At 33.6% G+C, this 27,229-nt stretch overlaps 2 protein-coding genes and 1 long non-coding RNA gene across 4 annotated transcripts; 2 read left to right on the top strand and 1 right to left on the bottom strand.

The window, feature by feature from the left end:
• Positions 1–9,446: 9,446 nt before the first annotated feature.
• Positions 9,447–10,769, top strand: LOC146914370 (uncharacterized). The gene is made up of 2 exons (XM_085722089.1): positions 9,447–9,661; positions 10,404–10,769. The coding sequence occupies exons 1-2, from the start codon at positions 9,512–9,514 to the stop codon at positions 10,584–10,586; spliced, it is 333 nt and encodes a 110-aa protein (XP_085578215.1). The 5' UTR covers positions 9,447–9,511; the 3' UTR covers positions 10,587–10,769.
• A 1,295-nt stretch (positions 10,770–12,064) lies between these two features.
• Positions 12,065–22,073, top strand: LOC146914369 (uncharacterized). Its single transcript, XM_085721052.1, has 9 exons — positions 12,065–12,319; positions 12,859–17,244; positions 17,320–18,149; positions 18,300–18,787; positions 19,485–19,602; positions 19,707–20,047; positions 20,117–20,387; positions 20,849–21,062; positions 21,155–22,073. The coding sequence occupies exons 1-9, from the start codon at positions 12,175–12,177 to the stop codon at positions 21,979–21,981; spliced, it is 7,620 nt and encodes a 2,539-aa protein (XP_085577178.1). The 5' UTR covers positions 12,065–12,174; the 3' UTR covers positions 21,982–22,073.
• Positions 22,074–23,867: 1,794 nt separating this feature from the next.
• LOC146914368 (uncharacterized) lies at positions 23,868–25,988 on the bottom strand. Of its 2 annotated transcripts, none has more exons than XR_015014149.1 (3): positions 25,732–25,988; positions 24,716–25,050; positions 23,868–24,381 (listed from the first exon to the last, which is right to left on the bottom strand). It is a non-coding gene; the product is annotated as an uncharacterized LOC146914368 (long non-coding RNA). The 2 variants fall into 2 exon arrangements; XR_015014148.1 differs by having other exon boundaries at positions 24,716–24,944; positions 25,732–25,987.
• Positions 25,989–27,229: the final 1,241 nt, after the last annotated feature.

Raw genomic sequence — 27,229 nt, 5'->3', positions numbered from 1 at the left:
CAATGTTCTAGACTCTTCTCTAGATGCATGTGGTACCAAAACACCTCAAGGTCGTCACCTTCGATGCAACAAAAACATCGTACTCAATTCAATTGGATATAAAATCGGCCACCATCTGTCTTGGATATAAAATCCACCACCATCAGTCATGAATGCATGAACATATGACTCAACTACAAATGCATATGTTCACACAAACAATAATCACCTCACCATCACCAATACATGTATATATGCAATCATCAACAATTCATCACCAATTAACACATATACAATCACCAACAACATCAAAAATCACACAACATAAAGTTGTCACATAATTGCACCACCAATCATCTTCACAAAAATCAACATATAGTTGCCACATTTCCACATAATTCCTTACAATCCAAATAAAGGAACAAATACAACATATGATCACAAACATCATATTCATCACTCAACAACCATTCATACATCATCTTATAATCATATTAATCTATTCATAAAAGGGTTCATAAGCAATTGGCTCTCAAAAATCATTTTATACCAAGTTCGTCTCCAAAAATCACAACATTGAAAATAATTGAGCACCTAAGCCAAAACCAAGTAAACGAGCTCAATTGCCTATGCAATGTATCCTCACAAGTCACACATATGTGCAGTAGAGGTTACATAAGCATTTCATCGGCCAAATACGATGAATTCATAAAAATCAAAAAGTTCGTCTCACCGAAACACTTTTCGAGAAATTTTCCATTTTCTAAGCAAAACAAGTTAAACCCCCTTACCTCACAGTTTAAATACTACTAGACACCTTAATTGAACTCATAAAACATAAGTTTCAAAGATTGAAAACATTCCACAAGGTTTGGGTCGACTTAGAACTAGTTATGCGGAATTTTCGTAAAATTTCTCTAAGACCACCTTGGAGTATTTTCCTCATAACTCAAAAACCAAAAATCATTTTCAAGTCAAACCAAAGCCATTGGAAAGCTAACAAAATTCTCTACAACTTTCATGTTTACACCGAAAGCCAATTCAAAACAAAAACGTGAGAAAAAGACGCAAGGACACAGAACAGACGTGCTGTTTGAACAGTAGCGCTTCTGAACAGTAACAGCTTCTGAACAGTAACCGCTTCTGAACAGTAGCGCTTCTGAACAGTAGCGCTTCTGAACTGCTTTTGAACAGTAGCGCTTCTGAACTGCTTCTGAACAGCAGCAAATTTTCAACCTTCACGTTTTCGCGCATAAAAATCAAACCGTTAATCCGTTTTCGACGCCGTTTTCGCCTATACGCTCCTGACACTTAGCTCTATCATAATGTACAGAAAAATTCAAGTTTCAACCATCCCAAAATCATTTCTCCCAAACCTCACATAATCATTTTCTTTGCAAAAACGCTTAAACACCGACATTTCACACGAAAAACCCGTTTTCTCCCAAACAACTCGACTAACACAATCACAATATGAAAACAGAAATTCTACCAATTCCAATTCATCCAAAAACATCAAAAACTCAGTCAACAACCTCATATATCAAAATTTCATTTGGGTCCTTCACATGAACAACTTAACACAAACTTCACCAATTTGAACAACAACAACAACAAATCTCATCATAATTCATCATTTCAATGATACCCATTGCATCAATTCATCAACAACATATGTTAAAACAACAACAACATTATAACATGAATTCATCAACAATTCAACAATCACAACTTCATTCTTCATCAATTTTTGCTCAAGAACACAATTTACCCACAATTATGCATTTCAACATGTTAATTCACATACTAGCTTGCAATTATCATATAAATCATGTTCTCAAACATAACAACAACAATCATGCACGAATTTACAACAATTAGATTCAATTCATCAATTTCATAAAAATGGGTAAGAGAGAAAAAGTTATGAATTATGGTTGAATTCTAACCCTCTTACCTCTAACACCAAGATTCTCTAACCCAAGCTTCAATTTAGCTCCTAGATGATGAATCCTCTCTTGCCTCTAACCCTTGTTCTTGTTCTTCCTTCTAGCCTCTATCTCTTTTCTTCTCAAATGAAAAATGTTGTGGAAAAACCCTATTTCTCTACTAACATTAGTTTATATAGGTTCACTTAATTGGGCTTATCTCACAAACCTTAATGGGTCTAACCCATTTCTATTCTAACACCCAAAATGTCACTACTCACTTAATGGTAATTTATAACACTAACGGTCACTTAATGGTAATTAAAATAATTACTACCCCCCCTCTCTAGTAACTTGGTAAAATAATACTCTTACTAAGCACTAAAAATAATCCTCATCCAAAATTACAAAATTACCCCTGCTTTCAAAATGACCAAAATGCCCCTAAGTCCAAAATGACTAAAATACCTTCTACACCGAATTCTACAATTCCCCACCAAAAATACACACAGAGGCAAATAATCACATAAGAGCACATATACCACACATAAATAAATAATAAAATAAAACTAGCGAAAATCGGGCTGTTACAGTTAGTACCAGTATTTGTTGGCAACAATCACGACTTCTATGGTTGAAAGATGGGGATGCTAACTCCAAGTATTTTCACTCGGCCATTGCAAGTCGGCGGAGGAGGAATGCTATTGTTTCGCTTTTGGTTAATGGAAATATGGTGGAAGGAGTTCAGCCGGTTAGAAGTGAAATTTATACTCATTTTAAACGACATTTTGCGGCTACTACTAATATCAGACCGGGAGTGGAAAATCTTTTGTTTAAAAATTTATCTTATGCAGAAGGAAGTAGTTTGACAAAACCGTTTTCAGAAGGTGAAGTAAAGGCTGCTGTTTGGGATTGTGACAGTTTCAAAAGTCCCGGACCAGATGGGGTCAATCTTGGCTTCATTAAGGACTTTTGGGAATTATTAAAGGGTGACATTATGCGATTCATCTCAGAATTTCATCGAAATGGTAAACTGACAAGAGGTATCAATTCTACTTTTATAGCTCTTATTCCGAAAGTGGGCAGCCCTCAGAGTATTAATGATTTTCGTCCTATTTCCTTGGTTGGGAGTCTGTATAAAATTTTATCGAAAGTACTGGCTAATAGATTGCGAATGATTATTGGTCGGGTAATTTCTGAGACACAGACAGCTTTTGTGAAAGACAGGCAGATTTTAGATGGTATTTTAATAGCAAATGAGGTGGTTGATGAGGCGAAAAAGTCTAAAAAGGAATTGATGCTTTTTAAAGTTGATTTTGAAAAAGCGTATGATTCTGTGGATTGGGGGTATTTGGATGCGGTAATGCAAAAAATGGCTTTTCCAGTGTTGTGGAGGAAATGGATTAAAGAATGTATCACCACAGCAACAGCATCAATTCTTGTAAATGGAAGTCCTACTGATGAGTTTCCTTTGCATCGGGGTTTGCGTCAAGGAGATCCATTATCCCCTTTTCTATTCTTGATAGCAGCTGAAGGTTTGAATGTAATGATGAAATCGGCAGTGGATAATAATTTGTTTAAGGGGTACGCGGTGGGTGATTCAAATTCGGTGGTGGTGTCCCATTTGCAGTTTGCCGATGATACGTTGTTATTAGGTGAAAAGAGTTGGGCTAATGTGAGAACTTTGAGCGCGGTGTTGACTTTGTTTGCTGAGATGTCGGGTTTAAAAGTGAATTTCCACAAGAGTTTGTTGGTTGGTGTTAATATCAGAGATTCATGGTTGATAGAGGCTGCATCTATTCTAAATTGTAAGGTGGGCAAAATTCCGTTCTTGTATCTTGGTCTCTCTATTGGAGGTGATCCTAGAAAATTAGCTTTTTGGGAGCCGGTGGTGTCTACCATTAAATCTAGATTGTCGGGGTGGCAAAGCCGTTTTCTATCCTTTGGGGGTCGATTGGTTCTCCTTAAGTCTGTCCTGACTTCGCTTCTTGTCTATGCTCTTTCCTTCTTCAAGGCTCCGTCAGGTATAATCTCTCTCATTGAATCTATTTTTAATACATTTTTTTGGGGAGGGAGTGAGGATAACAGGAAAATTTCCTGGATCGCTTGGAGCTCTGTGTGTTTAAATAAGGAGTATGGAGGTCTGGGGGTGAGGCAGTTGAGGGAATTTAATTTAGCTTTGATGGGTAAATGGTGTTGGAGATTGTTGGTGGATAGAGGCGGGTTTTGGTATAGGGTGTTGGTGGCGAGATATGGTGAGGAGGCAGGGAGGTTGGAGGTTGGGGGCCGGAGTGTCTCTTCTTGGTGGAGGGAGGTAGCGAGGATTAGGGATGGAGTAGGAGAGGATGATGGGGGTTGGTTTGCAGGGAGGGTGTCGAGGGTGGTAGGGGATGGTTCGAATACTTTGTTTTGGTTTGATAGGTGGTTAGGAGATGTTCCTTTCTTTAGACGGTTTGCTAGATTATTTGATTTATCGACAAATAAAACGAGTACGGTGGCTGATATGTATCGATTAGGTTGGGAGGTTGGTGGGGAGGCGTGGAAGTGGCGTAGAAGGTTGTGGGCATGGGAAGAGGAGATGGTAGAGGAGTGTAGGTCTTTACTTGATAATGTTCTTTTGCAGTCGAATGTTTTTGACAGGTGACAGTGGGATTCAAACATTATTGATGGTTACACTGTGAGAGGGGCATATCAAATTCTGACAACACCAGATTCCAACACAATTGTACAAACAGATGAACTGGTTTGGCATAAGCAGGTTCCTTCGAAGGTTTCCATTGTTGCTTGGCGCTTGTTGAAGGATAGGTTACCCACCAAATTGAATTTGCAGAGGCGCGGCTGTCTTCAAGCTTCGGACAACACTTGCATCACGGGTTGTGGATTAGCAGAATCAGCATCACATTTGTTCTTGCATTGCGAGGTCTTTAGTGCTCTATGGCAGCGGATCCGGTCTTGGATAGGCATATGGGGCGCAGATCCTCAAAACATTTGTGACCATTTTTATCAGTTTATTCATTATTCAGGTTACTCGAAGGCTCGTCGGTCGTTTCTTCAATTGATTTGGTTGCTGTGTGTTTGGCTTCTGTGGACGGAACGTAATAACAGGGTATTTAATAACATAGAAACATCTATTGAGCAACTAGTAGAAAAGGCAAAATACCATTCTTTATGGTGGCTAAAGGCTCATAATGCCACGTTTGTGTATGGTTATCATCATTGGTGGTCGGACCCTTTACATTGTTTGGGTATCGACTGATTCTTGTAAATTCTTTGTTTGACTGTTTGTTTCCGGGGTGGCTCCTTAGGTACACCTTGTACTTAGGAGTGTTACACTGCCGTTGTTAATATATTTCATTTTGATTTCTTCAAAAAAAAAGAAATAACGAATGCACCTCAATAAAATGCATCACAATTTCTAAATAAAATTGACAAACTAGTCTATTTACCGTGACAAGAATTATAACATGATCAAGAATAATTCTATTCAAGAACCGAAGTCAATTTCTTCCTAATAATTCGTCTTTTGATGCAACTCGTTAATCACTTGAATTCAATTGTTAGGTTTGATAGGTGTACTCTTTGGCTCCAACACAGTTTTTTTTTTTTTTTTGTTACAAAGGCTAAAGAACAAGGAAACAACCGGAAAAAAAAAAGCAAAAAGAAAAAGAGGACTAAAGTCTCAAATAAAAATCTCACTTAAAGCATTGCGAATTAATTTTAATTAAGAAAATGATATATACACAAGTGATGATCCACTTTTCACTATTTGCATTTAGTGAATTTGATAAAACTCGAGTCCCTAGAATAAAAAAGAAATATATATATATATATATATATATATATACACACACACACACACACACACACACACACACATATGAGAAGGGATCCATTAACTCCAAGAGTAAGTCTAAAGACTTACTCCAATATATATATATATATATATATATATATATATATATAGACACTCTCAAAATATATATATATATATATAGACACACACATACACACAATAATAATTGACTTCTCTTTAAAAAAAAATAATAATAATAAATGACTTCTGATCTATGACCTTGATTGTGGTCCGGTAAAGGATAAAACATCTCAAATTTCTATCACTTATATCACACCATAGTTGTCTAAACAGTTAAGATTGAACAACTAATATTGAAAACTTCGTATTTTTGACATGACTAAATACTCATCGTTCTACAATACCAAGTTTATTCAAAGACAACTAAATATAGTGGTCCATGGTAGTATAGGTAAGGTATCCATACTACACCCTATCTCCAATTTTTATCATGTGGGAGGTTGCCCCATATATACGGTGCTTATAGGTGTTTGTGGCTTTTTTCTTGTTGCACGCTTGAATTTCTAATGCGAGAGTTGCGGTTTTAATAAAACTTGCCGTTTGAAAATATATTTTTAGATAACCTTGATTCTAAATGAAGGACAAATAATTATCTTAATTTCTGAATATGTATTTCTTTATTACATTGGTCTCTGACTCAAAAAAAAAAAAAAAATCTCTGACTCCAAAGTTCTATTAGCCATTTTGGTCCTTGTTGTTTGATTTGAGCGTTAACTCTAAAAAAAAATTGAGGTGACAATTTTTGGAAACAAGTAAGGCATGATGTGGTAGCAGAGACCAAAATAAAATGTCACTTTATTATCATATTATTCTTCAAAGGTGGTGATTTTTTCAAAACCCTTATTGAAGGAATCCAAATAAGAAGACAATCACCTTTTATAGCAAAACAAAGCAAGCCACTACAAGAACCATCGCGAAACTTTTACTTAACAGTGTCAAGGTAGTTAAGGTATTGTGAGTGAAAGAAACTATTGCGGGTTATTGAAAAATGGCAGCTCAGTTTTTTTTTTTTTTTTTTTTTTTTTTTTTTTTTTGTGGATTGATGGCCAAATTTAATATTAGAGACAAAAGTGGCTAACAGATATTGAACACATGGTTTTTTTTTTTTTTGAGTCAGTGATCCGCTTAACAGTGAGATGCGCTTTCAAGATCAAAATGACTATTTGCTCATAAATAACTTTTTTGCAACAAAGAATATAAGAAAAAAACATTAAAATAATTAAAAAAACACAATCATTTTGATTCTCCATGTATGATTTGACAATTTACTCCTAACAATTACAAGGAGATCCTAATGAGTTACCCAAAAATCGTTTAAAGAGGGTTCCAATCAATCATACCATAGAGTCGCAAATAAAGATAAGTGATTTTGGAGATGAGAGCCAGATTCAAGGAGCAAAATACCGTACATAAATAGAAGAAGTTAGGTGGCATTACACACTCTCGCCCTATACAACTAATGGGATATGATTCATCGTTAATTAAACAGATTTGAGTGAAAAATGATAATATTAACTGTTAATTACCAGATGGGAAATGTTATCTTGTGCCCTCAAGGCACAAGTTAAGAAGCCAAAGATAGAAATATTTTATTGGAAATTGTGCATTCAATATTCTTGAAATTTGAAATCTTATCTTTTCAATACAAAATTTATTATTTAATTCCATTTTTAAATTCTTAACATGTGCCCTGAGGGCACAAGTTAACACTACCCTTAACAGATTAATAGTAAATATTATACTTTATTTTTTTTAAAGGATTCTTGGCCCAACAATTGAGGTAGTTATGTCTAGGGGTGTTCAAAACCGAACCAATCCAATAGAAAAACCGTAATCCGAACCATCCAAACCGAAACCACAAAAAATCGCATTTGGTTCGGATGTATTCGGATCAATTTTTTACTCATCTGCATAGTTTGTTCGGTTTGCGGTTTTGATTTTACCAACCAAACCAAACCAAACCGCATCATAAGAAAAACACTAATTAAATACTCCCCCCGGTCTCAAATGTAAGAAATTTTTCACTTTTTAGATTCATTCAATAAATGATGTATGTGATCTTTATTATAGACCTCATACATTATTTATTGAATGAACCAAAAAAGTGAAAAGTTTCTTAGATTTGAGACCGGAGAGAGTATATTTCACTTAGACCAATACTCATAGAAACTCAATGAAAACGTTAATAAAATGACATATTTTTTCTCTTATTAAGTTTCTTATTTTGCTTTTTCTTTCAAAAATGTGTTTATGTACTACTTGAACTCTTAAGAGAATGATAAAAAATTTAGTCTTTTGTATTTCTTACAAAATAGAATTACTTTTTCTCCGCGTTTAAATTTGGTCTACGTAGTTGGAAACATTGTTGGATGAAAATAAAATTGTAATGTTGGATGAAATTTAAAACATTGCTAAAAATATAGTTGTATTTTAGCTTTTTAATTTGATTTTAACGTTGGACACAAAAAAAAAATATTGTCTAAAAAAATTGCACCAACCGATCTAATCCAAACCGCATTGGTTTAGTTTGGTTTGGTTCAGATTTTATTTTAAAAATCAACCGAACTAAATTAAACCACATACTTATTTATTTTACGATTCGGATGACTATTAACTTCAAAACCGAATCAAACCGCACCGTAAACACCCCTAATCATGCCCAATATAGAGACCTTATGTAAGATCAATTGTGAGGAGAAAGCAATTGTTTTCCGCAACTCATATAGCGTGACGGCATCGGATGCATTTACGTACCTTACCTTAAAAATATTCCAATACCAAAAATTTCTTAGGTGGTTATATTTTCCCAAATAAACCTTTAGTTTCCCACACTAGACCTATCCCATCAGTTTGTATCTCTTTCACCCAAATAAACCTTCACATGATCCACCCAACAAAACCTTCATGTGGCTGACTTGGCTGTTTAAACACAATTGTTTTCATAAAAAAACACTATTTATAATTTCCAAATTTTAATGTAATAAAAAGAGTATATGGATAAAATATAAATTCGTTAAAAAAATGATAAATCCTCGAACAAACTCACATAATTCTTTTTTATAAATAAAACTCACATTATCCTTGTAAATATCATATAACAACATAGAACACAACCCTACAAATACATTCAAGTGTTTGGAATTCTCGTATCCCCGGATCTACAACGTTGACGACATTAAAATCATTGATTGAATCTACACTTAATCGAAATTGATCTAACAATCTACATTGAATAAACACTTTCACAAGACGGCAAAGGAAAACAGCTCTGCAAATCAGTCATGAACAAAACAGCAATGCACTATAACGACGAAATCACGAAAGAAAAAACTAACATATGTGAAAATCATTTATCTAAATAAAGGAAATGAGAAAAACAATCAAGAGAGGTAATTTCAAATTTAAAATTGACTTTAAATCATCCTTTTATTGAATGAAGAAGAAGATAGCAATTTCCTTTTCTTCAGATGTTTGGGGAGAGAGTAAAAGAATTTGGAAATTAAATCATAAGGATATGTAAGGACGCAAGAGTTTTTCAGTCAAACAGAAAATAATGTATGGCCTACCAAGAAAGCCACACTTTAACGAACCAATAACTCAAAGTTAACTTGATCATCCAATTACAACTTATAAATAGGTCACATGTCCTTCCTAACTTTCTCATTCTACCATAAACCCATTACTTTGATTCATCTCTTATTAATTATTCATTTCCCTAACTCAACCCATCATGGCTGAGGAGAAGCACCACCACCATTTCCACCATGAAGATAAGTCTGGCTATGTTGAAGAGGTTGATTATAGAAAAGAGGAGAAACATCACAAACATCTTGAGCACCCTGGTGAGCTTGGTACTGCGGCTGCTGGTGTTTATGCCATGGTAATAATATTTTCTTAATGTTTTGCTTCTCATTTTTTATAAATGACTTTTTAAAATAAAAATTAATTTTCATCCAAGTAAACAAACACAAAACATCATATGGTATTTTTAAAAATCTCTAATTTATAATCTCTAAATTATTGATCTCTTGCAGAAATTGCACAAGTTGATGCTTTCAAAAGATTTAGTAAAAAAAAAATTATAATAATAAAAAAGGCAGATAACAGTTTATTAAAATTTGCTAAAATAATTAAGGCCCACCTTTGGACCATTTGTTAGAGGTACATTATTTTTTTTAAAGGGTTTGTTAGAGGTTCATATTAGATGGTCAAGACCCTTTAATTTCATATATTATTTATTTTCCTGCATAAAAATAAATATAATATTTTTCTTGAAAATTTGGACTAAAACAAATTATCATTAGTATACGATAAGCATGAATATCATTTTTTTAAATAAAAGAAACAAAATATTATCCATTTTTCTTTTTGTTACTTTTTTTTTCATAAATTATCCACATAATTTTATTTGTGCTAGCAAATTAAACTTTAGAAAGAAATTAATTCATAATTTTTATTTTTTGATTTAAAATTCATAAAATAAATTAAGGGAATAATTCATGAAAAAACTTAGTATACTTGATAAAGTTTATCATATGCAACATGCATGGTGTCCAACACGTTAGAAAAACCGATTACACAATAATAAAATTGAATTTGCAATTGATTTTGATTTACGATAGCATGAGAAGCATGAGGCCAAGAAAGACCCAGAGCATGCTCACAAGCATAAGATAGAAGAGGAGATTGCGGCGGCTGCCGCTGTGGGATCTGGTGGTTTTGTCTTCCATGAACACCATGAGAAAAAAGAAACTAAGAAAGAAGATGAGGAAGCACATGGAAAGAAGCACCACCATCTCTTTTGAAGAACATGATGAATATAATCAAGCTCAGAAAGATCACCCCGTTTATATATATATTATTTGAAGAATGTCTAAATAAAGTTTGAGCTATAGTTTGGAGAGTGTTTAATTCTCTACCTTTAAATAATTACATATAAAATGTGAGCTGGGGTTGACTATATAATTTATAGTTATAAAGTAACATAAGGGATTGCTTCTTGTAATTTTTCTGCTAGGTTATGTAAATTTGCATCATGTAATTTTTATTAATGACAAAATAGTATTTGATAAATCCCAGTGTAAAGAATCCTCAAACTCATTTCAAGAGCCTAAGGAGGAGGAGCAATCAACTACTAAAATAATACAACCAAACAACAAACAAGTGCCAAAAGACAAGAAGATATGCGTCCAATTTATGTGATTTCCTTTTGTCTTTTTTTTTTAGTCTTGGTAAATAGAAGACAAGAAAATACCAAATAAATTGGCACCATATATAAATTAGAATTAGAACATATGCAAGAGTCGGAGTCTGAACTACAGACACACCACTTGTTCATCTTAGAAAGATGAATTTCTACCCATTATACTATTTGATAAAAAAATATTAGAGTTATTCCAAAAAACTTTAGGACCGTGTTAAGAAAAGTTTGACTGGTAGTTAGTGTGTTATATCAACAAGGAGCTGCAAATTTCAAACTTGGGTTTCTAACAAAAGAAAAAATCTAATTGAAATCTACATCAAATGATCTCAATCCAAAAACGACTCTCTGGATGCAAAACTCTACGACTGCGGAGGGAATTCAAAATTATGTTGCTACCTAGGGATAGGGGTGTAATGGTTAAGAAAAAAAAATTTACAATTTACAATCAGATAGAATAAAAAATTGTAAATTGTAAATTTTTGTAGGAAAAAAAATCAGATAGAATAAAATAGTCGGCTTAGTTTGATTCAATTTTTGTAATTTTTTTCTTACGATTCTGAGAGAAACCGATGAAGAAAAATTGAGTTGATTCGTTGGACATTTTTAAATATTTAAGAAACTTATATTAAAAAAATCTGAAAAATTATAAAATTTTAATCAAGCAATATAAAATTTTCATACATTAAAACAAGTACATAAACTAAGTGAAAGAAATAATACCTGAACATTTGAACAAAAAAAAAAACCTTGAACACAACTTATTTTTTAAAATAACACTACTACTATGAAATAAAAGAAATAGAAATAAATAGAGAAATGCTAACATGTGCCTTAAGAACACATATTAAGGGTTATCAGTTTTGAATGATGTAATCTGAATGGATTGAGCTCATGTTTGACATCTTTAAAAGAATGTGTATATATAAAAGGGAAAAGGTTTTGACATCTTTCAAAAAAATTTCTAGCTTCCAACCAAAGAAACAACAAAAACAAACCGTTCAAATTGCAACCAACACCTCCCCACAAGAGCTACTTGATGAAGAAAAGAATATATACTTTTCCCATTTTCTGAAACTATTTGAGACTAAGATAAAAGCTTCATATCTCCACACATTATTTTCTCATTATTCATTTAACATTCTAATAAACCTTTAACCTTTTTAATCCTAGTTTTGGTAAGAAAACAACATATGGAGCTGGAATTAGGACTCAAAATTACTAAAACTAAAGATGACATTGATTCCATTTCTGAGTATCAACTTATGAAGGATACAGGACCAATCTTTCAATCCAGAGAAACAAACACCATGTTCATCCTCACTGCTCACCTTAAAGGTAATTTGCTTCTCTCATTCTTTTTATTGTTCATTTGGAAAATATTTATTGGTAGAAGAGAAGTTTGATAAAAAATGCAATAATATTACATGGTAACATGTAAAACTTAGGAATAATAACCATCAACTCTCTCATATATGATCAGCCAAAATTCAATGAGTCAAATATTATATATGCATTCTTCTCTTTCTTGTAGAAATCCTTTGTATGAAATAAGCTTAAATTGCTATCTTTAATTTTTGGATTTTATCTATTTTTGATCCCAATAAAATTGACAAATTTTGATTTCATTTCTTCTAAAAAATTTATTGGAATTCAGTCTATTTAATAAAAATAGTGTACTTTCAAAATTCATTAGTCTCTAATGAGTTTAAAATAATTTTTTTATATGATTAAGAACTAATACAATTTTTACAGGGATTAAGTCAAATTATGTCAATTTTTATAAGGCCAAAAATAGATATAACTTTCTTTTATTATTTATTTTTGGCTTTTATTTCTCACTTTATGTACTATGGTAAATATCCATGCAAACATAGGTTATAAGAGGAATTGCATTGACATTAAGATTAGTAAAGATGGGAGTAAGATATCAATTAGTGGAGAGAAACCAATTCAAGAAATGGTGATGATGGGGTGGGTAATGCAAAGGAAAGTGGTTGATGTCAAAGGCTTCAATAAGGTTTTCAAAATTCCTTATGGTGTGAATTTGGATAAGATCAAAGGAAATTACAATGAAGAGGAATGGATTTTGAATATTTACATGCCAAAATTGGTAAAAGGGATTTGTGGTCTTAAGGTTGAGGAAGTCAAGGAACAAGAGTTTGATAAAAGAAACTTAGAGCTAGAGAGAGGTAAAATTGATCATGTTTCTAGTAGTGTTGGCGAGACAAGCCAAAAAGAGTCAAAAGATTCTGAATTTCAACAAATGGAAGGAAGTGAAAATAACATAGAGAAGATGCTTGATGATAACAACAAGGAAATTAATCAAGAGACAATACAAAGAGAGGTTGGAGAATCTAAGGACGATGGCATTAAGAGGGACATAGCTAAATGCACAATAGAAAAAGAAAAAGAAGAATCTAAGTTGAGGATTGAGGATAGTAAGGTAAAAGATATCAGAGAGAAAAATGACAAGGAAGCATATGAAGCAATGAAGACATTGGAAATAGAAAAAGATGTTGGTAAAGGTGTTGGAGAGGCAAGCCAAAAAGGGTCTAAAGATTATGAAATTGAACATATGGAGAAGATGCTTGATGATACAAACAAGGAAATAAATAAAGAGACAATACAAAAAGAAGTTGGAGAATATAAGTTGACAAGTGAAGATGAAAATGGAAGGAAAGTGAGAGTAAATGATGGCAAGGAACAATATGAGGTAATCAAGAAATCAGAACTAGATCAAAGTGTTGGTGTGTTTATACCAAACACAATTGAAGATACAAGCCAAGATAACAAACTTGAAGATAAAAGATTTGAGTGTGGAAGTGTTGAGAAGAAGGAAAGGGAGGAAGATGACAAGAGGCATGATGATACCAATGGTGACAATGTTGGAAGCACAATGAAAAAAGAGAAAGAAGAATCTATGTTGAGGATTGTGGATGGTAAGGTGAAATATACAAGAGAAATAGAGAAAGATGTTGGTAAAGGTATCTCACATGACATTGTAGATGCAAGCCAAAGAGTTGTTGAAGGGTCAATGATTCAACAAAGTGTAGAGCCAAAAGAAACGGAATTTGGAGAACCTAAGGTTCCACAAATGGAGAAAACTAAAAGCAATGAAGGGAAGATGAATGGAGGGGAATTTAAAGAGTTACATTTTGAAGCCAATGAAGATGTTCAAAAAACCATGTTTGGAGATATCATCCAAAAGGGTATCATAATTCCTAAGCAGGAAAGTCAAGTTGAAGATCAAGAATGTGTTAGAGAAAAACTTGGTAAGGAAGGATTTGATGATGCAAAGATAACTATCAATGAAGAGTTTGATAATTACTTACCTAAAAAGAGTCCTGAGGCAAGGGAAGGATTGAATGTTCAAAAGATGGAAGAAAACAAAGTTATCAAAGAAAACATGGTCAAAAGAAAGGGCAAAGAGATTGAATATCTTGTGGAGAAGGATGACAATAAAAGACTCAAAAGGATGCATGTGGAAGTAAAGAAACACAACACAAAAGAGACAACACAAGAGGAAATTGAAGAGATCCAAGATAGTGGAATTAAGGAAAGTAGTAAACAACCGGTCGCGGAGATTGAAGGAATTAATGGATTCAATGTTGCAGAGGAGGATCAAAGAGAGGTTATAAAAGAAGCATTGGATGAAACTCCAAGTTTGATGGAAACGGTGGAAGAGGAAGAATCCAAGGAGAGAACTAAGGCAAAAAGAGTCCAAGATGGAAGGAAAACACAAGAGTTTCAAGAGATGGAACAAAAGGAAGATTTTAAGGAAAATGGGGATAACATTGAAAAGTATATGAAGAAATTGAATGGAGACAAATATCAGCAGATACAAAATGAAGAGATTGGAAATTCAAAACAAAAGGAATTTGGAGAACTAGAGTGTGAAACTAAGGATAGACTTAAAGAAAGTAGCATCGAACCATTTGAACCAACGAAGGGATCAAAACTTGAACAAAATGTAGTTGATCATATTCCAAGTAACATTGGTTGTATAAACCAAAATGAATTGAAAGAGGAATATGAAAATCCACGTTTTGAAGCCAAGGAAGTTGTTCAAAAAACCTTGTATGGAAATATTATAAAGCCTAAGATGGAAAATGAAGATGGAGATCAAGAGTGTGTTGGACAAAAGCCTAATAAAGAAGGTTTTGATGCAAAGATAACTACAAATGATGAGTTTCCTAAAAACTTACCTAAAAACACTCATGTGGAAAGTGAAAGATTGAATGTTCAAAAAGTGCATGAAAGCAAAGATGTCATGGAAAATGTTGTAAAAAGAAAGGGCAAAGAAATTGAATATCCTGTGGAGAAAAGTGAAGGTGAAAGACTTACAAGCGAGACAATGCAAAAAGAAAATGAAGAGAGTGGGAATGGAATTAAGGAAAGTGGTCAACAACATTCAAAGGAAAATATTGTAAAAGAAAGGTCTGAAGTATCAAAGAATATGACGGAAGAGTTGCAACATCCGATTGTGAATATCAAAGGACGTAATGAATTAGATGTTGCAAAGGAGCAAGAACAAAAGGAGGTTATCAAAGAAGCATTGGTTGAGAGTAAAAGTTTGATGGAAAAGGTAGAAGAAGAAGAATCCAAGGAGAGAACTATGGCCAAAAGAGTTGAGGATGAGGAAAATAAAATTGAATATGCTATAGTGAAGTTGAAAGGAGAGGCGTCTACAAAGCTAAATGTTGAACCAAGTGAGCCTTTTGAGGGAGACAAAAGTAGGGACAGAATTGAGAAGGAAGTTATAAATCAAAAGGTTCAAGAGAATGTTGATATTGGAATATTTGATGAAAGAAAAACAAATAAGTTTCAAGAGATGAAGGAAACTGAATTGGCCAAGGAAAAGGATGCAACAATCGAAAAGTCTATGAAGAAAGTGAATGGAGACAAATATAAGAAGATACAAAATGAAGTAGATGAAGGTTTCAAGAAAAACATAACAAATGAAAAAGATGATTGTTATTTGCAAGAAGAGGTGAGTAAAGAAAGATCAAAAGAAGAATTTCCAATGAAAATGATAGACCCACCAGGTGATACAATAGAGGGAGTAAAGGGTGGAAAGATTGAGAAAACAAAAGGTATTAAAGAAGAAAGTGAAAAAATTGTACCATTTGTGAAGGGAGAAAGTGAAGAACTTAAGATTCCAATGAAGATTAAAGATCAACAATGTTTGCAAGAAAAAGAGCCAAATGATCATGAAATAGAGAAAGCAAAGAAGGTGAAAGGGCAGGTGGCAAAAAGAAAGAGTGATGAATTTCTTTTTGTTGAGTCTACAACAAAGGAAGAACCTCAAGGATCAGAGATTGAAAGAAATAGTCTAAATATTTTTGAAGTACAGAAGGAAAATGATCCAAAAGGAATAGAAACAAGAACACCTGAAAAAGAATTGCAATGTGCAAGAGGCCCTACTACATATTCAACAGTAGAAAGTATTGGATTCAAGGAGTTTGAATATGGGAGTGCAAAGGATAAGACACATAACACAAAGGTGTTACCTCCAAAAGATGGAAGTATGAGTCCAAAGAAATCACAAGAAGTAGGAGAACATCGTGCTCATAACATGACAAGTACAAAAGAGGTTGAATCTATAGATGGTAAAGGGGTAAAACCCTTATCAACACTAAGGTTTCAATCAACTCAACAATCTGAAGTTGAAGAAAAAGATAAATTTTGTGAAGGTAATGATGCAAATTACAAAGGTTCCATAGAATCAAAAAAGGAAGATCCTGCAAAAGATATTCAAAATTTGATTGGAATGGAGGAAACTTTGAAGCCAGAAATCCCTCTAGAAAAAGAGCTCAAGAAAGGAGAAAATGGTCAATTTCAAAATGGTGAAAATGTGGGGGAAACAATGCAAATCGAAACTGATGAGCCTAAGAATAAATTTGATGCTGAATCCTTGGAATCAAGCCAAATGAATGATATTGCAGAAATGAAAGCTAAAAGGTCTCTTGAACTAGAAATGCCTGATTTGCAATGTGAATTTCCAAAGACAAAAGATCATGTTCGAGCACCAGAAGTAAGAGACGGAGAACAACGTGGTTACATTAAAGAAGGAACAGAAGAGATTAAATCACTGAAAATTGAAGAAGCTGAAGGCGCTAAACCATCAAAGCTACAAAGTCTAAGGTTTAATCAACTATCCACAGATGAACTAAACAGAAAATCAGAATTTGCTATTGAAGAACATAAAGCAAAAAAAGAATTACCCAAGTTAAACACTGTGGAAACTGAAAAAATTGATAGTTGGCAGCCACAGAACCTTGATGGGCAAGAAGTACTTGATGTGCCTAGTTTTCAAACACAAAAGACTTTTGAAGAAGAAAAAGTTGTGAAGAGAAGAGAAGGGCCAAGGATCGCAACGAGTGAAGAAACTAAAGATGCTTCCACATTCAAAAGAGAGAAGGGGAAAACAACACTAATCACAGAAGAAAAGAAGCCTAAAATAAAGGAAATAATTCCACAGTTTGACAAGGCTAGTGGATCCAAAAGGGTGGCAGAACAAGGGCATGAAACTCCAGAGAGAGAACACCGAAGAGAATTAAAAGAAGTTACTTCAAAAATTGAGGTTGAACCACCAACTACAGTTGAAAGGAAAGGGGCTCATGAATTAACAAGGCCACCAAACACGAGCATTGAAATTCCGAAAGTAGAAGAAGAACAAGAAGACAAAGAGGTGGAAAGGCACATTCATTTACCAGAAGCAACCATATCTAAAGAAGAAAGAACACAAGTTACAGCTACTCATTCAAAAGAAAAAGATAGAGTTGAACCAAAAGGTGAGGTTGGTATGCCACAAGAAAATCAAAATCTGCCTCCAAAAGAACCATTTCATTCCATAGTGGGAATTAGAATATTAGAAGCAGCAGCAGATAAAGTGGCTCAACAATTTGAATTTAAAGGAGAAAACAAAAGAAAGAAAAAGGACTCCAAAATGTCTGCTCAAGAGTCAGAAGAAAGTAAAACAGTCACAGAAGTTGAACAATGCATAATCAAAGATGAGGAAACCAAACATCGAATAGAGGAACAAAAAGAAGGTAAAGATGAAACAAGTGGATGGAAAAAGGACAATGAAATTCCAAAGGTAGAAGAGAAGCAGGTGGAAAAGCACATTCATGTAGAAGCTACCGTTTCTAAAGAAAAAGATAGAGTTGAACCAAAAGAGGTGAACACTCCAGTATCATAGAGTTGTGTTAGAGTTCGTACTAACAGTCAATCATTTAATGTCATATAATTTATTTATTTTTTATAATTTGATCATTTAAAGTGAATTTAAATTTTGAATTAATTTTGACTACAGGGTACCAGTACCAAACAAAACACTGGCGTATCAAAGAATCCTGCACGAGCAGAACCTTTTTATTCCATGGAGGGCACTACAACACTAGAAGCAGCAGCAGATGTTCAAGAATCCAAGGTTTCAAGCTCAACAAGTACTCGACAATTTGAAGTTGAAAGAGACGAAACAACAAAGAAAAAGGAATCCAAAATAGATGTTCAAGAGTCAACAAAAAGTAAAAGATGCCAAGAAGTTGTTGAACAATGTATAAACAAAAATGAGGAATCAAAACATGGAAGAGAAGAAATTGATGACGAAGAAGAAGAAAAAGATTATGAGCAAGAGTACAAGGAACAAAAAGAAGGTAAAGATGAAACAAGTGAAGGGAAAAAGGACAACGATAAAATCTCAAAGAAATTGTTTGTTCCATTTGTTATAGCTGCTGCTGGTTCAGCACTGCTTGTTACTCTAGTAGTTATGTTTGTCCGGCATAAAAGATCTAGAAAAAGGTAAAATTTAAGATCACAAAAATCTAGTTATCTATTGTTTACTAGTTAATCACTATTTTGTTCCACAAGATTATATTCTTAGCTAATTTTGGTTAACTAATTTATGAAATGAAAACTAAGTTAGTTACTCAAATTGAAGATTGTGTATTTAGTTATTTTGTCAATCAGTTATGATAAATTTATATCTGTTTACACCCAAAATAAATTAAGTTGTTAGTTGAAAATCGTCCGTTTGGTGATATAAACAGAACGATATTTGTACGAATAATCATTGCTGAAATCTCTAAAACCCGTTGTTCCCCTTCACCAAATAGTATGAATTTCTACAAAAAATAGAGACACTCCGGTGGCAGAAACCGAACACGATTTCATGTTTACATGAGTCAAAATTTTGTCAAAAACAATACTAAATCATTTCATCTTTTCTTTAGTGCATGAGAGTAATTGAAGAAATTTTATTATGTAGTAAAACTTATCGATCAAATGGTAAAAACGGATTAACATGTGATACAAGACTTCCTAAAAGAAAAAGTGATACAAGACTTGTCTCACTTAAACGTCGTATTGTTTGTTTCTCAAAGGGTTATCAAATAAAAATAAACACATTAAAAAATTATTTTCTAAGTGGATGTGAAGAAAGTGTGGGGGAAACAATGCAAATTGAAGCTGATGAACCTAACAATAAAATTGATGCTAGAGCGAAACAGATTGTGGCAAAAGATGTTGGAAAATTAGAGACTAAAGGAAAAGATAAGTCCAAAGCAATTCAAAATGTTCATGATGAGAAGTCCAAGATACATGATGAAATTACGGAAGTTGTTACTGAAAAGATGGATAAAGCAAAATGCTTTGATGAAAAATTGAAAACAACACAAGAGAAAGAAGTGGAATGCCTGATTTGCAATGTGAATTTCCAAAGACAAAAAATCACGTTCGAGCACAAGAAGTAGGAGACGGAGAACAACGTGGTCACATTAATAAAGAAGGACCAGAAGAGATGAAAGCACCGAAAATTGAAGCATCTGAAGGCACTAAACCATCAAAGTTAGAAAGTCCAAGGTTTAATCAACAATCCAAAGATGAAATAAACAGAAAATCAGAATTTGCTATTGAAGAACATAAAGCAACAAAAGAATTACCGAAGTTAAACAATGTGGAAACTGAAAAAATTGATAGTTTGCAGCCACATATCCTTGATGGGAAAGAAGAAGTACTTGATGTGCCTAGTTTTCAAACACAAAAGACTATAGAAGAAAAAAAGTTTTGAGGAGAAGAGAGGACAAAGATTGCAAAGAGTGAAGAAACTAAAGATGCATCCACATTCACAAGAGAGAAGGGGAAAACAACACTAACCACAGAAGAAAAGAAGCCTAAAATAATGGAAACAACTCCACAGTTTGACATGGCTAGTGGATCCAAAAGGGTATCCAAAAAAGTGCATGAGGCTCCAAAGAGAGAATGTCAAAGAGAATCAGAACTTGCTTCGACAATGGAGGTTGAACCACAAACTACAGTTGAAAAAACTCCAATAAAAAAAGTTCAACGAAAAAAGCCTCATGAATCATTAAGTGCACATAACATGGACGATGAAATTTCAAAGGTAGAAGAAGAACAAGAAAAAAAGGAGGGCCAAAAGAACAATCAAGAACTAGAAGCACCCTTCTAAAGAAAACGAAGATAGAAGTCAACAATATGTGCAAGAGAAGAATGAAGAAGAAAAAGTTATGAAGAAAAGGGAAGGGCCAAAGGTTGCAAAGAGTGAAGAATAAAGGAAGCCTAAAATGAAGGAAATAACTCCACAGTTTGACAAGACTAGAATCGGAGCGGAACCACCTACTTCAGTAGAAAAAAACTCCCAACAAAGAATGTTGAAAGGAAAGAGCCTCATGAGTTCACAAAGCCACCAAACATAGACAAGGAAATTTCAAAGGTAAAAGAATTTAGAAAAGAAGAGGAGAAAAGGCACATTCATGTACTAGAAGCAATCATTTCATGCCATATTATTTTCTTATATTTGACCAATTTGAAGTGAATTTAAATTTGAATTGATTTCTACTCCAGGGTATTGGTACCCAAAAAATCTCTAGGGTACCAAAGAATTCTCCACCAAGAGAATCTTTTCATTCCTTGGAGAGCACTGCAGCATTAGAAGCAAAAGCAGATAAAGTGGTTCAAAAATCAAAGGTTCCAAGCTCATCATGCACTCAACAATTTGAAGGAGAAGAAAAAACAAAGGGAAAGGAATCCAAAATGGATGTTCAAGATTCAAGAAAAAGTAAAACAGGCCAAGAAGTTGAACAATGCAGAAACAAAGGTTTCAAATATCTCAACAATCTGAAGTTGAAAAAAATGATAAATTGTTTGAAGGCAGTGAAGCAAAGCACAGAAGTTCCCTAGAGTCAAGAAGGGAAGATGTTACAAATGATATCCAAAATTTGATTGAAGTGAAAGGGAATCAAGAGGCTAAACAAAAGGAAACTTTTAAGCCAGAAATTCCTCTAGAAAAAGAGGTAAAGAAAGGCGAAAAAGAAGGGGAAGCAATGCAAGAGAAAAATGTTAAGCCTAAGAATAAATGCATTCATGAAACAACTAAAGCATCACAGGACAAAAAGAACCCTCTAAAATTAGAAGTTGATGAGAAAGAAGCAGAATCCTTAGAAACAAGCGTAAAGAATGATTTTCCAAAGACAAAAGATCATGTACAAGTTCCAGAACTAAAAGACGACAAACAACATGGTTCCGGAACAGAAGAGATCAAATCACCGAAAATAGCAGCATATCAAGGAGCTAAACCATCAAAGTTACAAAGGCCAATGATTAATCAACAATCAACAGATGAAATAAACAGAAAACCAGAGTTTGCTATTGAAGAATATGAAGGAACCAAAGCATTTTCACCGATGTTAAACATTGTGGAAAGTGAAAATATCGCTAGTTTGCAGTCACAGCTCCATGAATCTCCAGCGAGAGAAGACGAGGAAGCTAAGCATGGAATAGAAGACATCGATGAAGATAAAACCTACGAGCAAGTGTTAGAGGAAGAAAAAGAAGTGAAAGATGAAACAAGTGAAGGGAAAAAGGAGAATGGTAAAATATCAAAGAAATTATTTGTTCCAATGATCTTAGCAGGATCTGCAGTAGTTGTCACTCTAGTAGCTATCTTTATTCAGCATAGAAGATCTAGGAAAAGGTAAAATTTGAGATCACAAAAATCTAGTTATCCATTTTTTACTAGTTAGACACTATTTTGTCCCACAAGATTATATTGTTGGCTAATTTTGGTTATCAAATTTATGAAATGAAAACTAAGTTAGTTACTGAAATTGAAGATTGTCTATTTAGTTATTTTGTTAATACGTTATAATAAATTTATATGTTTGCACCCAAAAATAATTAAATTGTTAGCTCAAAATGGTCGTAGCCTAGTTCTACCGTTCTGGTAGATTTCTCAGTCAATTTGTATAACTGAATGTTCTTGAATTAGGCACATTGATTATTCACCAGAGAAACTATAGTGGTACATAAAAGGAAGATCAAATTAGGCTTTGGATTTAATGTTTAATGCAAAAAACAAATCATGCCTAAAAATCACCTAAGACCTCTTACTGCAGCAGTTCGGCTACGCTGCTGCAACTCAAAACGATTCCGATTATGACTTAAATCTTTGTAGCCTGTGAATCCAAGCACAAGACAGAATATGACAGTAAACAAGCCTTAATCTGCAGCCCAACATCAGTTGAAGCACTCAGACTCAAGCACCATCGAGAGATAGATTAATTGATGTTATTTGAATTAATTTTCAACCAATTCCAAGTTAAAATTTTACCTCATCCATTAAGTTTTTCACATTCACATCCTTATTGAGAAAAGTTTTCCCAATTCTATCCTTCCAAATAGCTCAAATACATGCGAACCAAACAACTTTTGTTCGATATTCAAAGAATCTCCCTCTGCCGATTAGTCCACCAAATTGATTCAAGGGCTCAACCCCCTTTGTGATATTCTGGGTTTATGTTACGACGTCATCAATATGAGACTCATCTCTCTAAGAGCAACTAATTCACAACACTTACATGATTTAATCTTCTATTTTTGTGTTGAGTATTTAGTAACACTCTTATCTGTTGTGACCCTCTTTGCTACACTCTTATTATTACCATCATTGTGGCATAATTTGTTGCTTAACTATGATGTAGTGATAATTTTTCATACCACTCAACAATGGTGAAGCCATGTTGGCAATAGAGAGCATACTGAAGTTGAGATTCTAGTTGAATTGTTGCAGAAAACATTAAAAGCAATAAACTTAGTCTACCAATAAAGTATGAAATGCAGTAATCCTTCAAAACAATGTTAGCATCATAATTCTAATCCAGAACACACAAGCAATAGACTTAGTTCTACGAAAAACTAGTAGCAATTTCATAACCAAAATACGAATTGGAATTGCAAGAGACAATACATAAAAATAAAGTCATTGTAACATTGTTCTCTACCACAAATCCACCACTTAAATGCACCTTCATTGTCAAAAATTCCCTGCAAAGCATACACAAATCCCTTCATTTTCTCACAAACACCTTCCCTTTTCAAATCAGGCATTGTCCATTCAACAAGATTCTTCACATAATTAACATAAGAAAATAAAACTTCAGAATTTGGACACAATGGTAATACATGAATACCATGCCTAGCTTCTCTCCACTTAGCTGGAGCAAACCGAATTCCTCTATCAGTTAACCCTCGCGCCCATCAATGCAACTTATAAAGATCGAAACCCCTCGAACGTGTTTAATTCAAATTCAGGTGGAGTTAAGATTCCAGAAGATAATTCTGGAGGTGAATCTCCCAAAGAACTAAACACTAGTGGGGAAAGTCGTAGACATTTGATAAGACCCTCTTCATTCACTTGAATGGCCATTGAACTTTGGTTAGAGGTTAGGGACTATAAATCGTAGTGATCCAAGATTTTATTTGCGTTTTTGTAGTCATACTTAAATTAGTATTGACCATGTATGCATGAGTTTGTTCAACTCTTTTCACATTATTAAACTTTACAGCTTCACTTTAACAAGAAGTAGCAACACAAACATCATTTCGCCAAAATTAGGAACAATTTAAAAATAAACAAGTTACATCATAGTCTAAGATCCAACATCCAAATTCTCAATACATTTACTAAATGAAACAAGACTAATAAGAAGTCGTTTAATACTACATTTTTAACGTCTAATCATCCACAAAGTGGAAAACTGAGATTTATCTTGGAGAATTCCACCATACTTATTAGGAACAACTTGAAAATAAATAAGTTACATTATAGTCTAAGATCCAACATCCAAATTGTCAATACATTTACTAAAACAAACAAGACTGAGAAGAAGTCATTTAACACTGCATTTTTAACGTCTAATCATCCACAAAATGGAAAACTGAAATTTATCTTGGAGAATTCCACCACACTTATCTTGGAGAATTCCACATAAAATTCCTCAAAGGTACACGATCTAGATAGCTGCACTACAACTAGATGATTCTTTGTGTGCTTATAAAAACTGGGATTTATCTTGGAGAATCCACACTTCCACACAAACCTGCAAATTTCACAACTGAACATCAATTAATTACAAGGCACGCATCCACAAGCAAAAACCAAGATTAGCATCCATAGATACAAATATAACAGCTATCTTAAGTCAGAACCCATTATACAACCACTAAAAAATGTGTTATACATTGCCTTTCGATACATAATATTAACATAAACTTTGTTTTACGGTTTTGCCTAAACCCAAGCTTATGTACACCAATACTCCAATTGCTCTAGTGAAATATGGATAATCTCAAACATATTAAACAGCTTCAGACAAAATAAAAATAAAATCAGTTATAAAAGGAATCATAAAATCAATCAAAAAATAGTCTTACGGAGGTGGTGCAAGTGCAGAATGAACTCCTGAATCCACAACCCAGAAATGATACGACCGTTCCAGAAAGGTGAACGTCATTCCAAAGTAGTTCGCAACAGACGTCCCATGATCCATATCACACATATTTCCGAGGCGTAGCTCGGTTATTTGCGCGTTAAGGACAGCTTTGTACCATCCTACGGCAAGAGGACACCGTCCTTGTGGCACAGGAACATGACCGTAAGTACCTACATGAGAGAACGGAAAAGTTTGTAAATTAAATACATTCTGAATTTGTTGCGCACAAAATTGTGCCATTGCAAAATTTGCTGTGTTAATTGGATTCATTGTAACCTACAAAAAAAAAAATTAGGTCTTCATTGTTCATACTCACTTCAAATCAAAAAATTCTTACTAAATCAGCATAATCACAATCATTAAATTTATTAGAATCCCTTTGCAATGGATTCAATTAGTTTTTATTTGATCCGCTGAGTAAGGCAGGAAAAGTGATAAACTGAATTATTAGAACGAGTTTTAACGGATCAAATCAAATGTCAAATCAGTTTATCAGTTTCCTTGACCATCCTATAATTTTATTTGAATCCCTTCTTCAGCGGTTCAAATCATCGAACTCGGTTCCACTAGTTTTTCAGTTTGAACAATAAGAGACCCTCTTCATTCACTTGAATGGCCATTGAACTTTGGTACAAGCTAAAATCTCACAATATAGATAGATTAAAAGTTACTAAAATCTCACAACTTAGCAATACACGCTGCCACAGGGGATATTAACCAAAAAAAATATTAACATTTTAACTCAACAACGTGCTGAGCAATTCGGCCAACAAAAGCAGCATTATCATGAGATAAGAGTTTAAGAACAAAAATAAGAATTATTTAACCAATAAAAACTTGTTCTGTTTTAATAAATTTGGTGTACAACATGTGACACACATATTTCAGTTGCTTGAAAACATAGTTAATAAACATCAGGAGAGACATCAAAATAAAGAAAGTTTAGAAAATTGTTACCTAATTAATCGAGGAAATTACGATAGTAGATAAGCACAAAGATAAATCATTGTGCTGAAGCAATGGCAACAACGAAGCAGAAGCTCCGGTGACAACAGCAAAGGCAAAGCGGAAGAAGGTAGAGAAATGGAATAAGTTTGCATCGTATATTGATTATGGAAGAGAACATGCTGGCTGAGAAATAGAAAGAGAAAACTAAAACTAATATGAATGTGAATCTTTGATTTGTATATCCATATAAATAAATATAAATATTAATAATTGCAAAACAATGGGTTGTAAAGCTGTATTGTAAACTGGTTTCCTGTAGTAGAAGACAGCTAGTATCCTAAATTATTTCAATGTGTGTCACGATAAAAGAGGGGTAGCTGTTGAGTAGTCAATGGTCACTGACCCTTTTATGACATGCTTATATCATAGAGAAGCGGGAACTTGATGTGTGTCCCGCAAAAGTTATTTGGTCATTAGCATTCACAATGGTAGTTTCTTAACAAGGACTCTTTAAATAGACCCCACATGACACATCATTTATTTATAATTTTTAAATAAAAGTACCTATTAAGGACTCGATGACTCCAACGGTAATACACTAATAAGGACTCCAATGAAAGTACTTAAATATGTCCCACTATTTTTATATCATTAAACAAAAATAATTTATCTATTACTTCTTTTTACAAGTGGGACCAAGTAGTACACATTTTATTACTCCTTTATGCAAGTGGGACCAAGTAGTACACATTTTATTACTTTTTTAAACGTGAGACCAGTTAGTTACCCAGGAGAGAGAGGGTCCTTATATAGTTGCTCGTTCCTTAACGGGGACTCATTTTTTCTTCCTCCAATTGAGGGTCCTTAACGGGGAATGGTCCTTGTTAAGTAAGGACCCCCATTGGAGATGCTCTAAGATGGGTAGCACTTTGGTGACACTGGAGTGTCAATGTCATGTGTCAACCACAATGTCACAAGTGTGTAAAAGGACAAAAAATGTTTGTTAGTGAAAGAGAAGAAAGCTATGGTTTTTTGTCATTTTGCACACTTATGACATTGTGATTGACCAATATCATAAGTAAGAGAGACACCGCACTTTTACTCAAAACTTTAAAGTGTTAGTTTTACGAGTCCTCACACTTATAAAGTTATAAGTGTTCAGCATTCACTTTCTCATTCGATGTGGGACATTTTACCCATACCGGATATATCAGCACTTGTTTATTTTGTTTCTTTTAAAAAAAAAAATAAACTCATTTTATTTTGTAGCTTTTAACTTTTATGTGTATTATTTTTTAAAAATTTAATAAATCTTTTTCATAAACAATGATTAACATTATTTATCTATCAAATTTTTTACTATATTTATTTATTTTTAAAAAAATTACGCTCGTCTTTCCTTAACTTAATTTTAGATGAATTCTGCTCTTTACCTAAACAGTTTTGTTCATTCCCAATTGAAAAGACCAAAATGCCCATGCGTGAATTAATTCACGCTGCATGAGTT

The sequence above is a fragment of the Medicago sativa genome, chromosome 6 (genome assembly GCF_051527215.1).
Source record: "Medicago sativa cultivar Bolivia chromosome 6, Bolivia_mono, whole genome shotgun sequence".
Lineage (NCBI taxonomy): Eukaryota > Viridiplantae > Streptophyta > Magnoliopsida > Fabales > Fabaceae > Medicago > Medicago sativa.
Note: the sequence above shows the minus strand (reverse complement) of the source record. Positions and strands in the feature narration are given on the sequence as shown.

Coding starts and splice junctions, on each gene's coding strand:
- LOC146914370 (XM_085722089.1), top strand. CDS start 9,512: ATGGCTGAGGAGAAGCACCACCACCATTTCCACCATGAAGATAAGTCT. Junction 9,662..10,403: donor CTGCTGGTGTTTATGCCATG/GTAATAATATTT, acceptor GATTTACGATAG/CATGAGAAGCATGAGGCCAA.
- LOC146914369 (XM_085721052.1), top strand. CDS start 12,175: ATGGAGCTGGAATTAGGACTCAAAATTACTAAAACTAAAGATGACATT. Junction 17,245..17,319: donor GGAAACTGAAAAAATTGATA/GTTGGCAGCCAC, acceptor AGACTTTTGAAG/AAGAAAAAGTTGTGAAGAGA. Junction 21,063..21,154: donor TGTTCAAGATTCAAGAAAAA/GTAAAACAGGCC, acceptor AATTGTTTGAAG/GCAGTGAAGCAAAGCACAGA.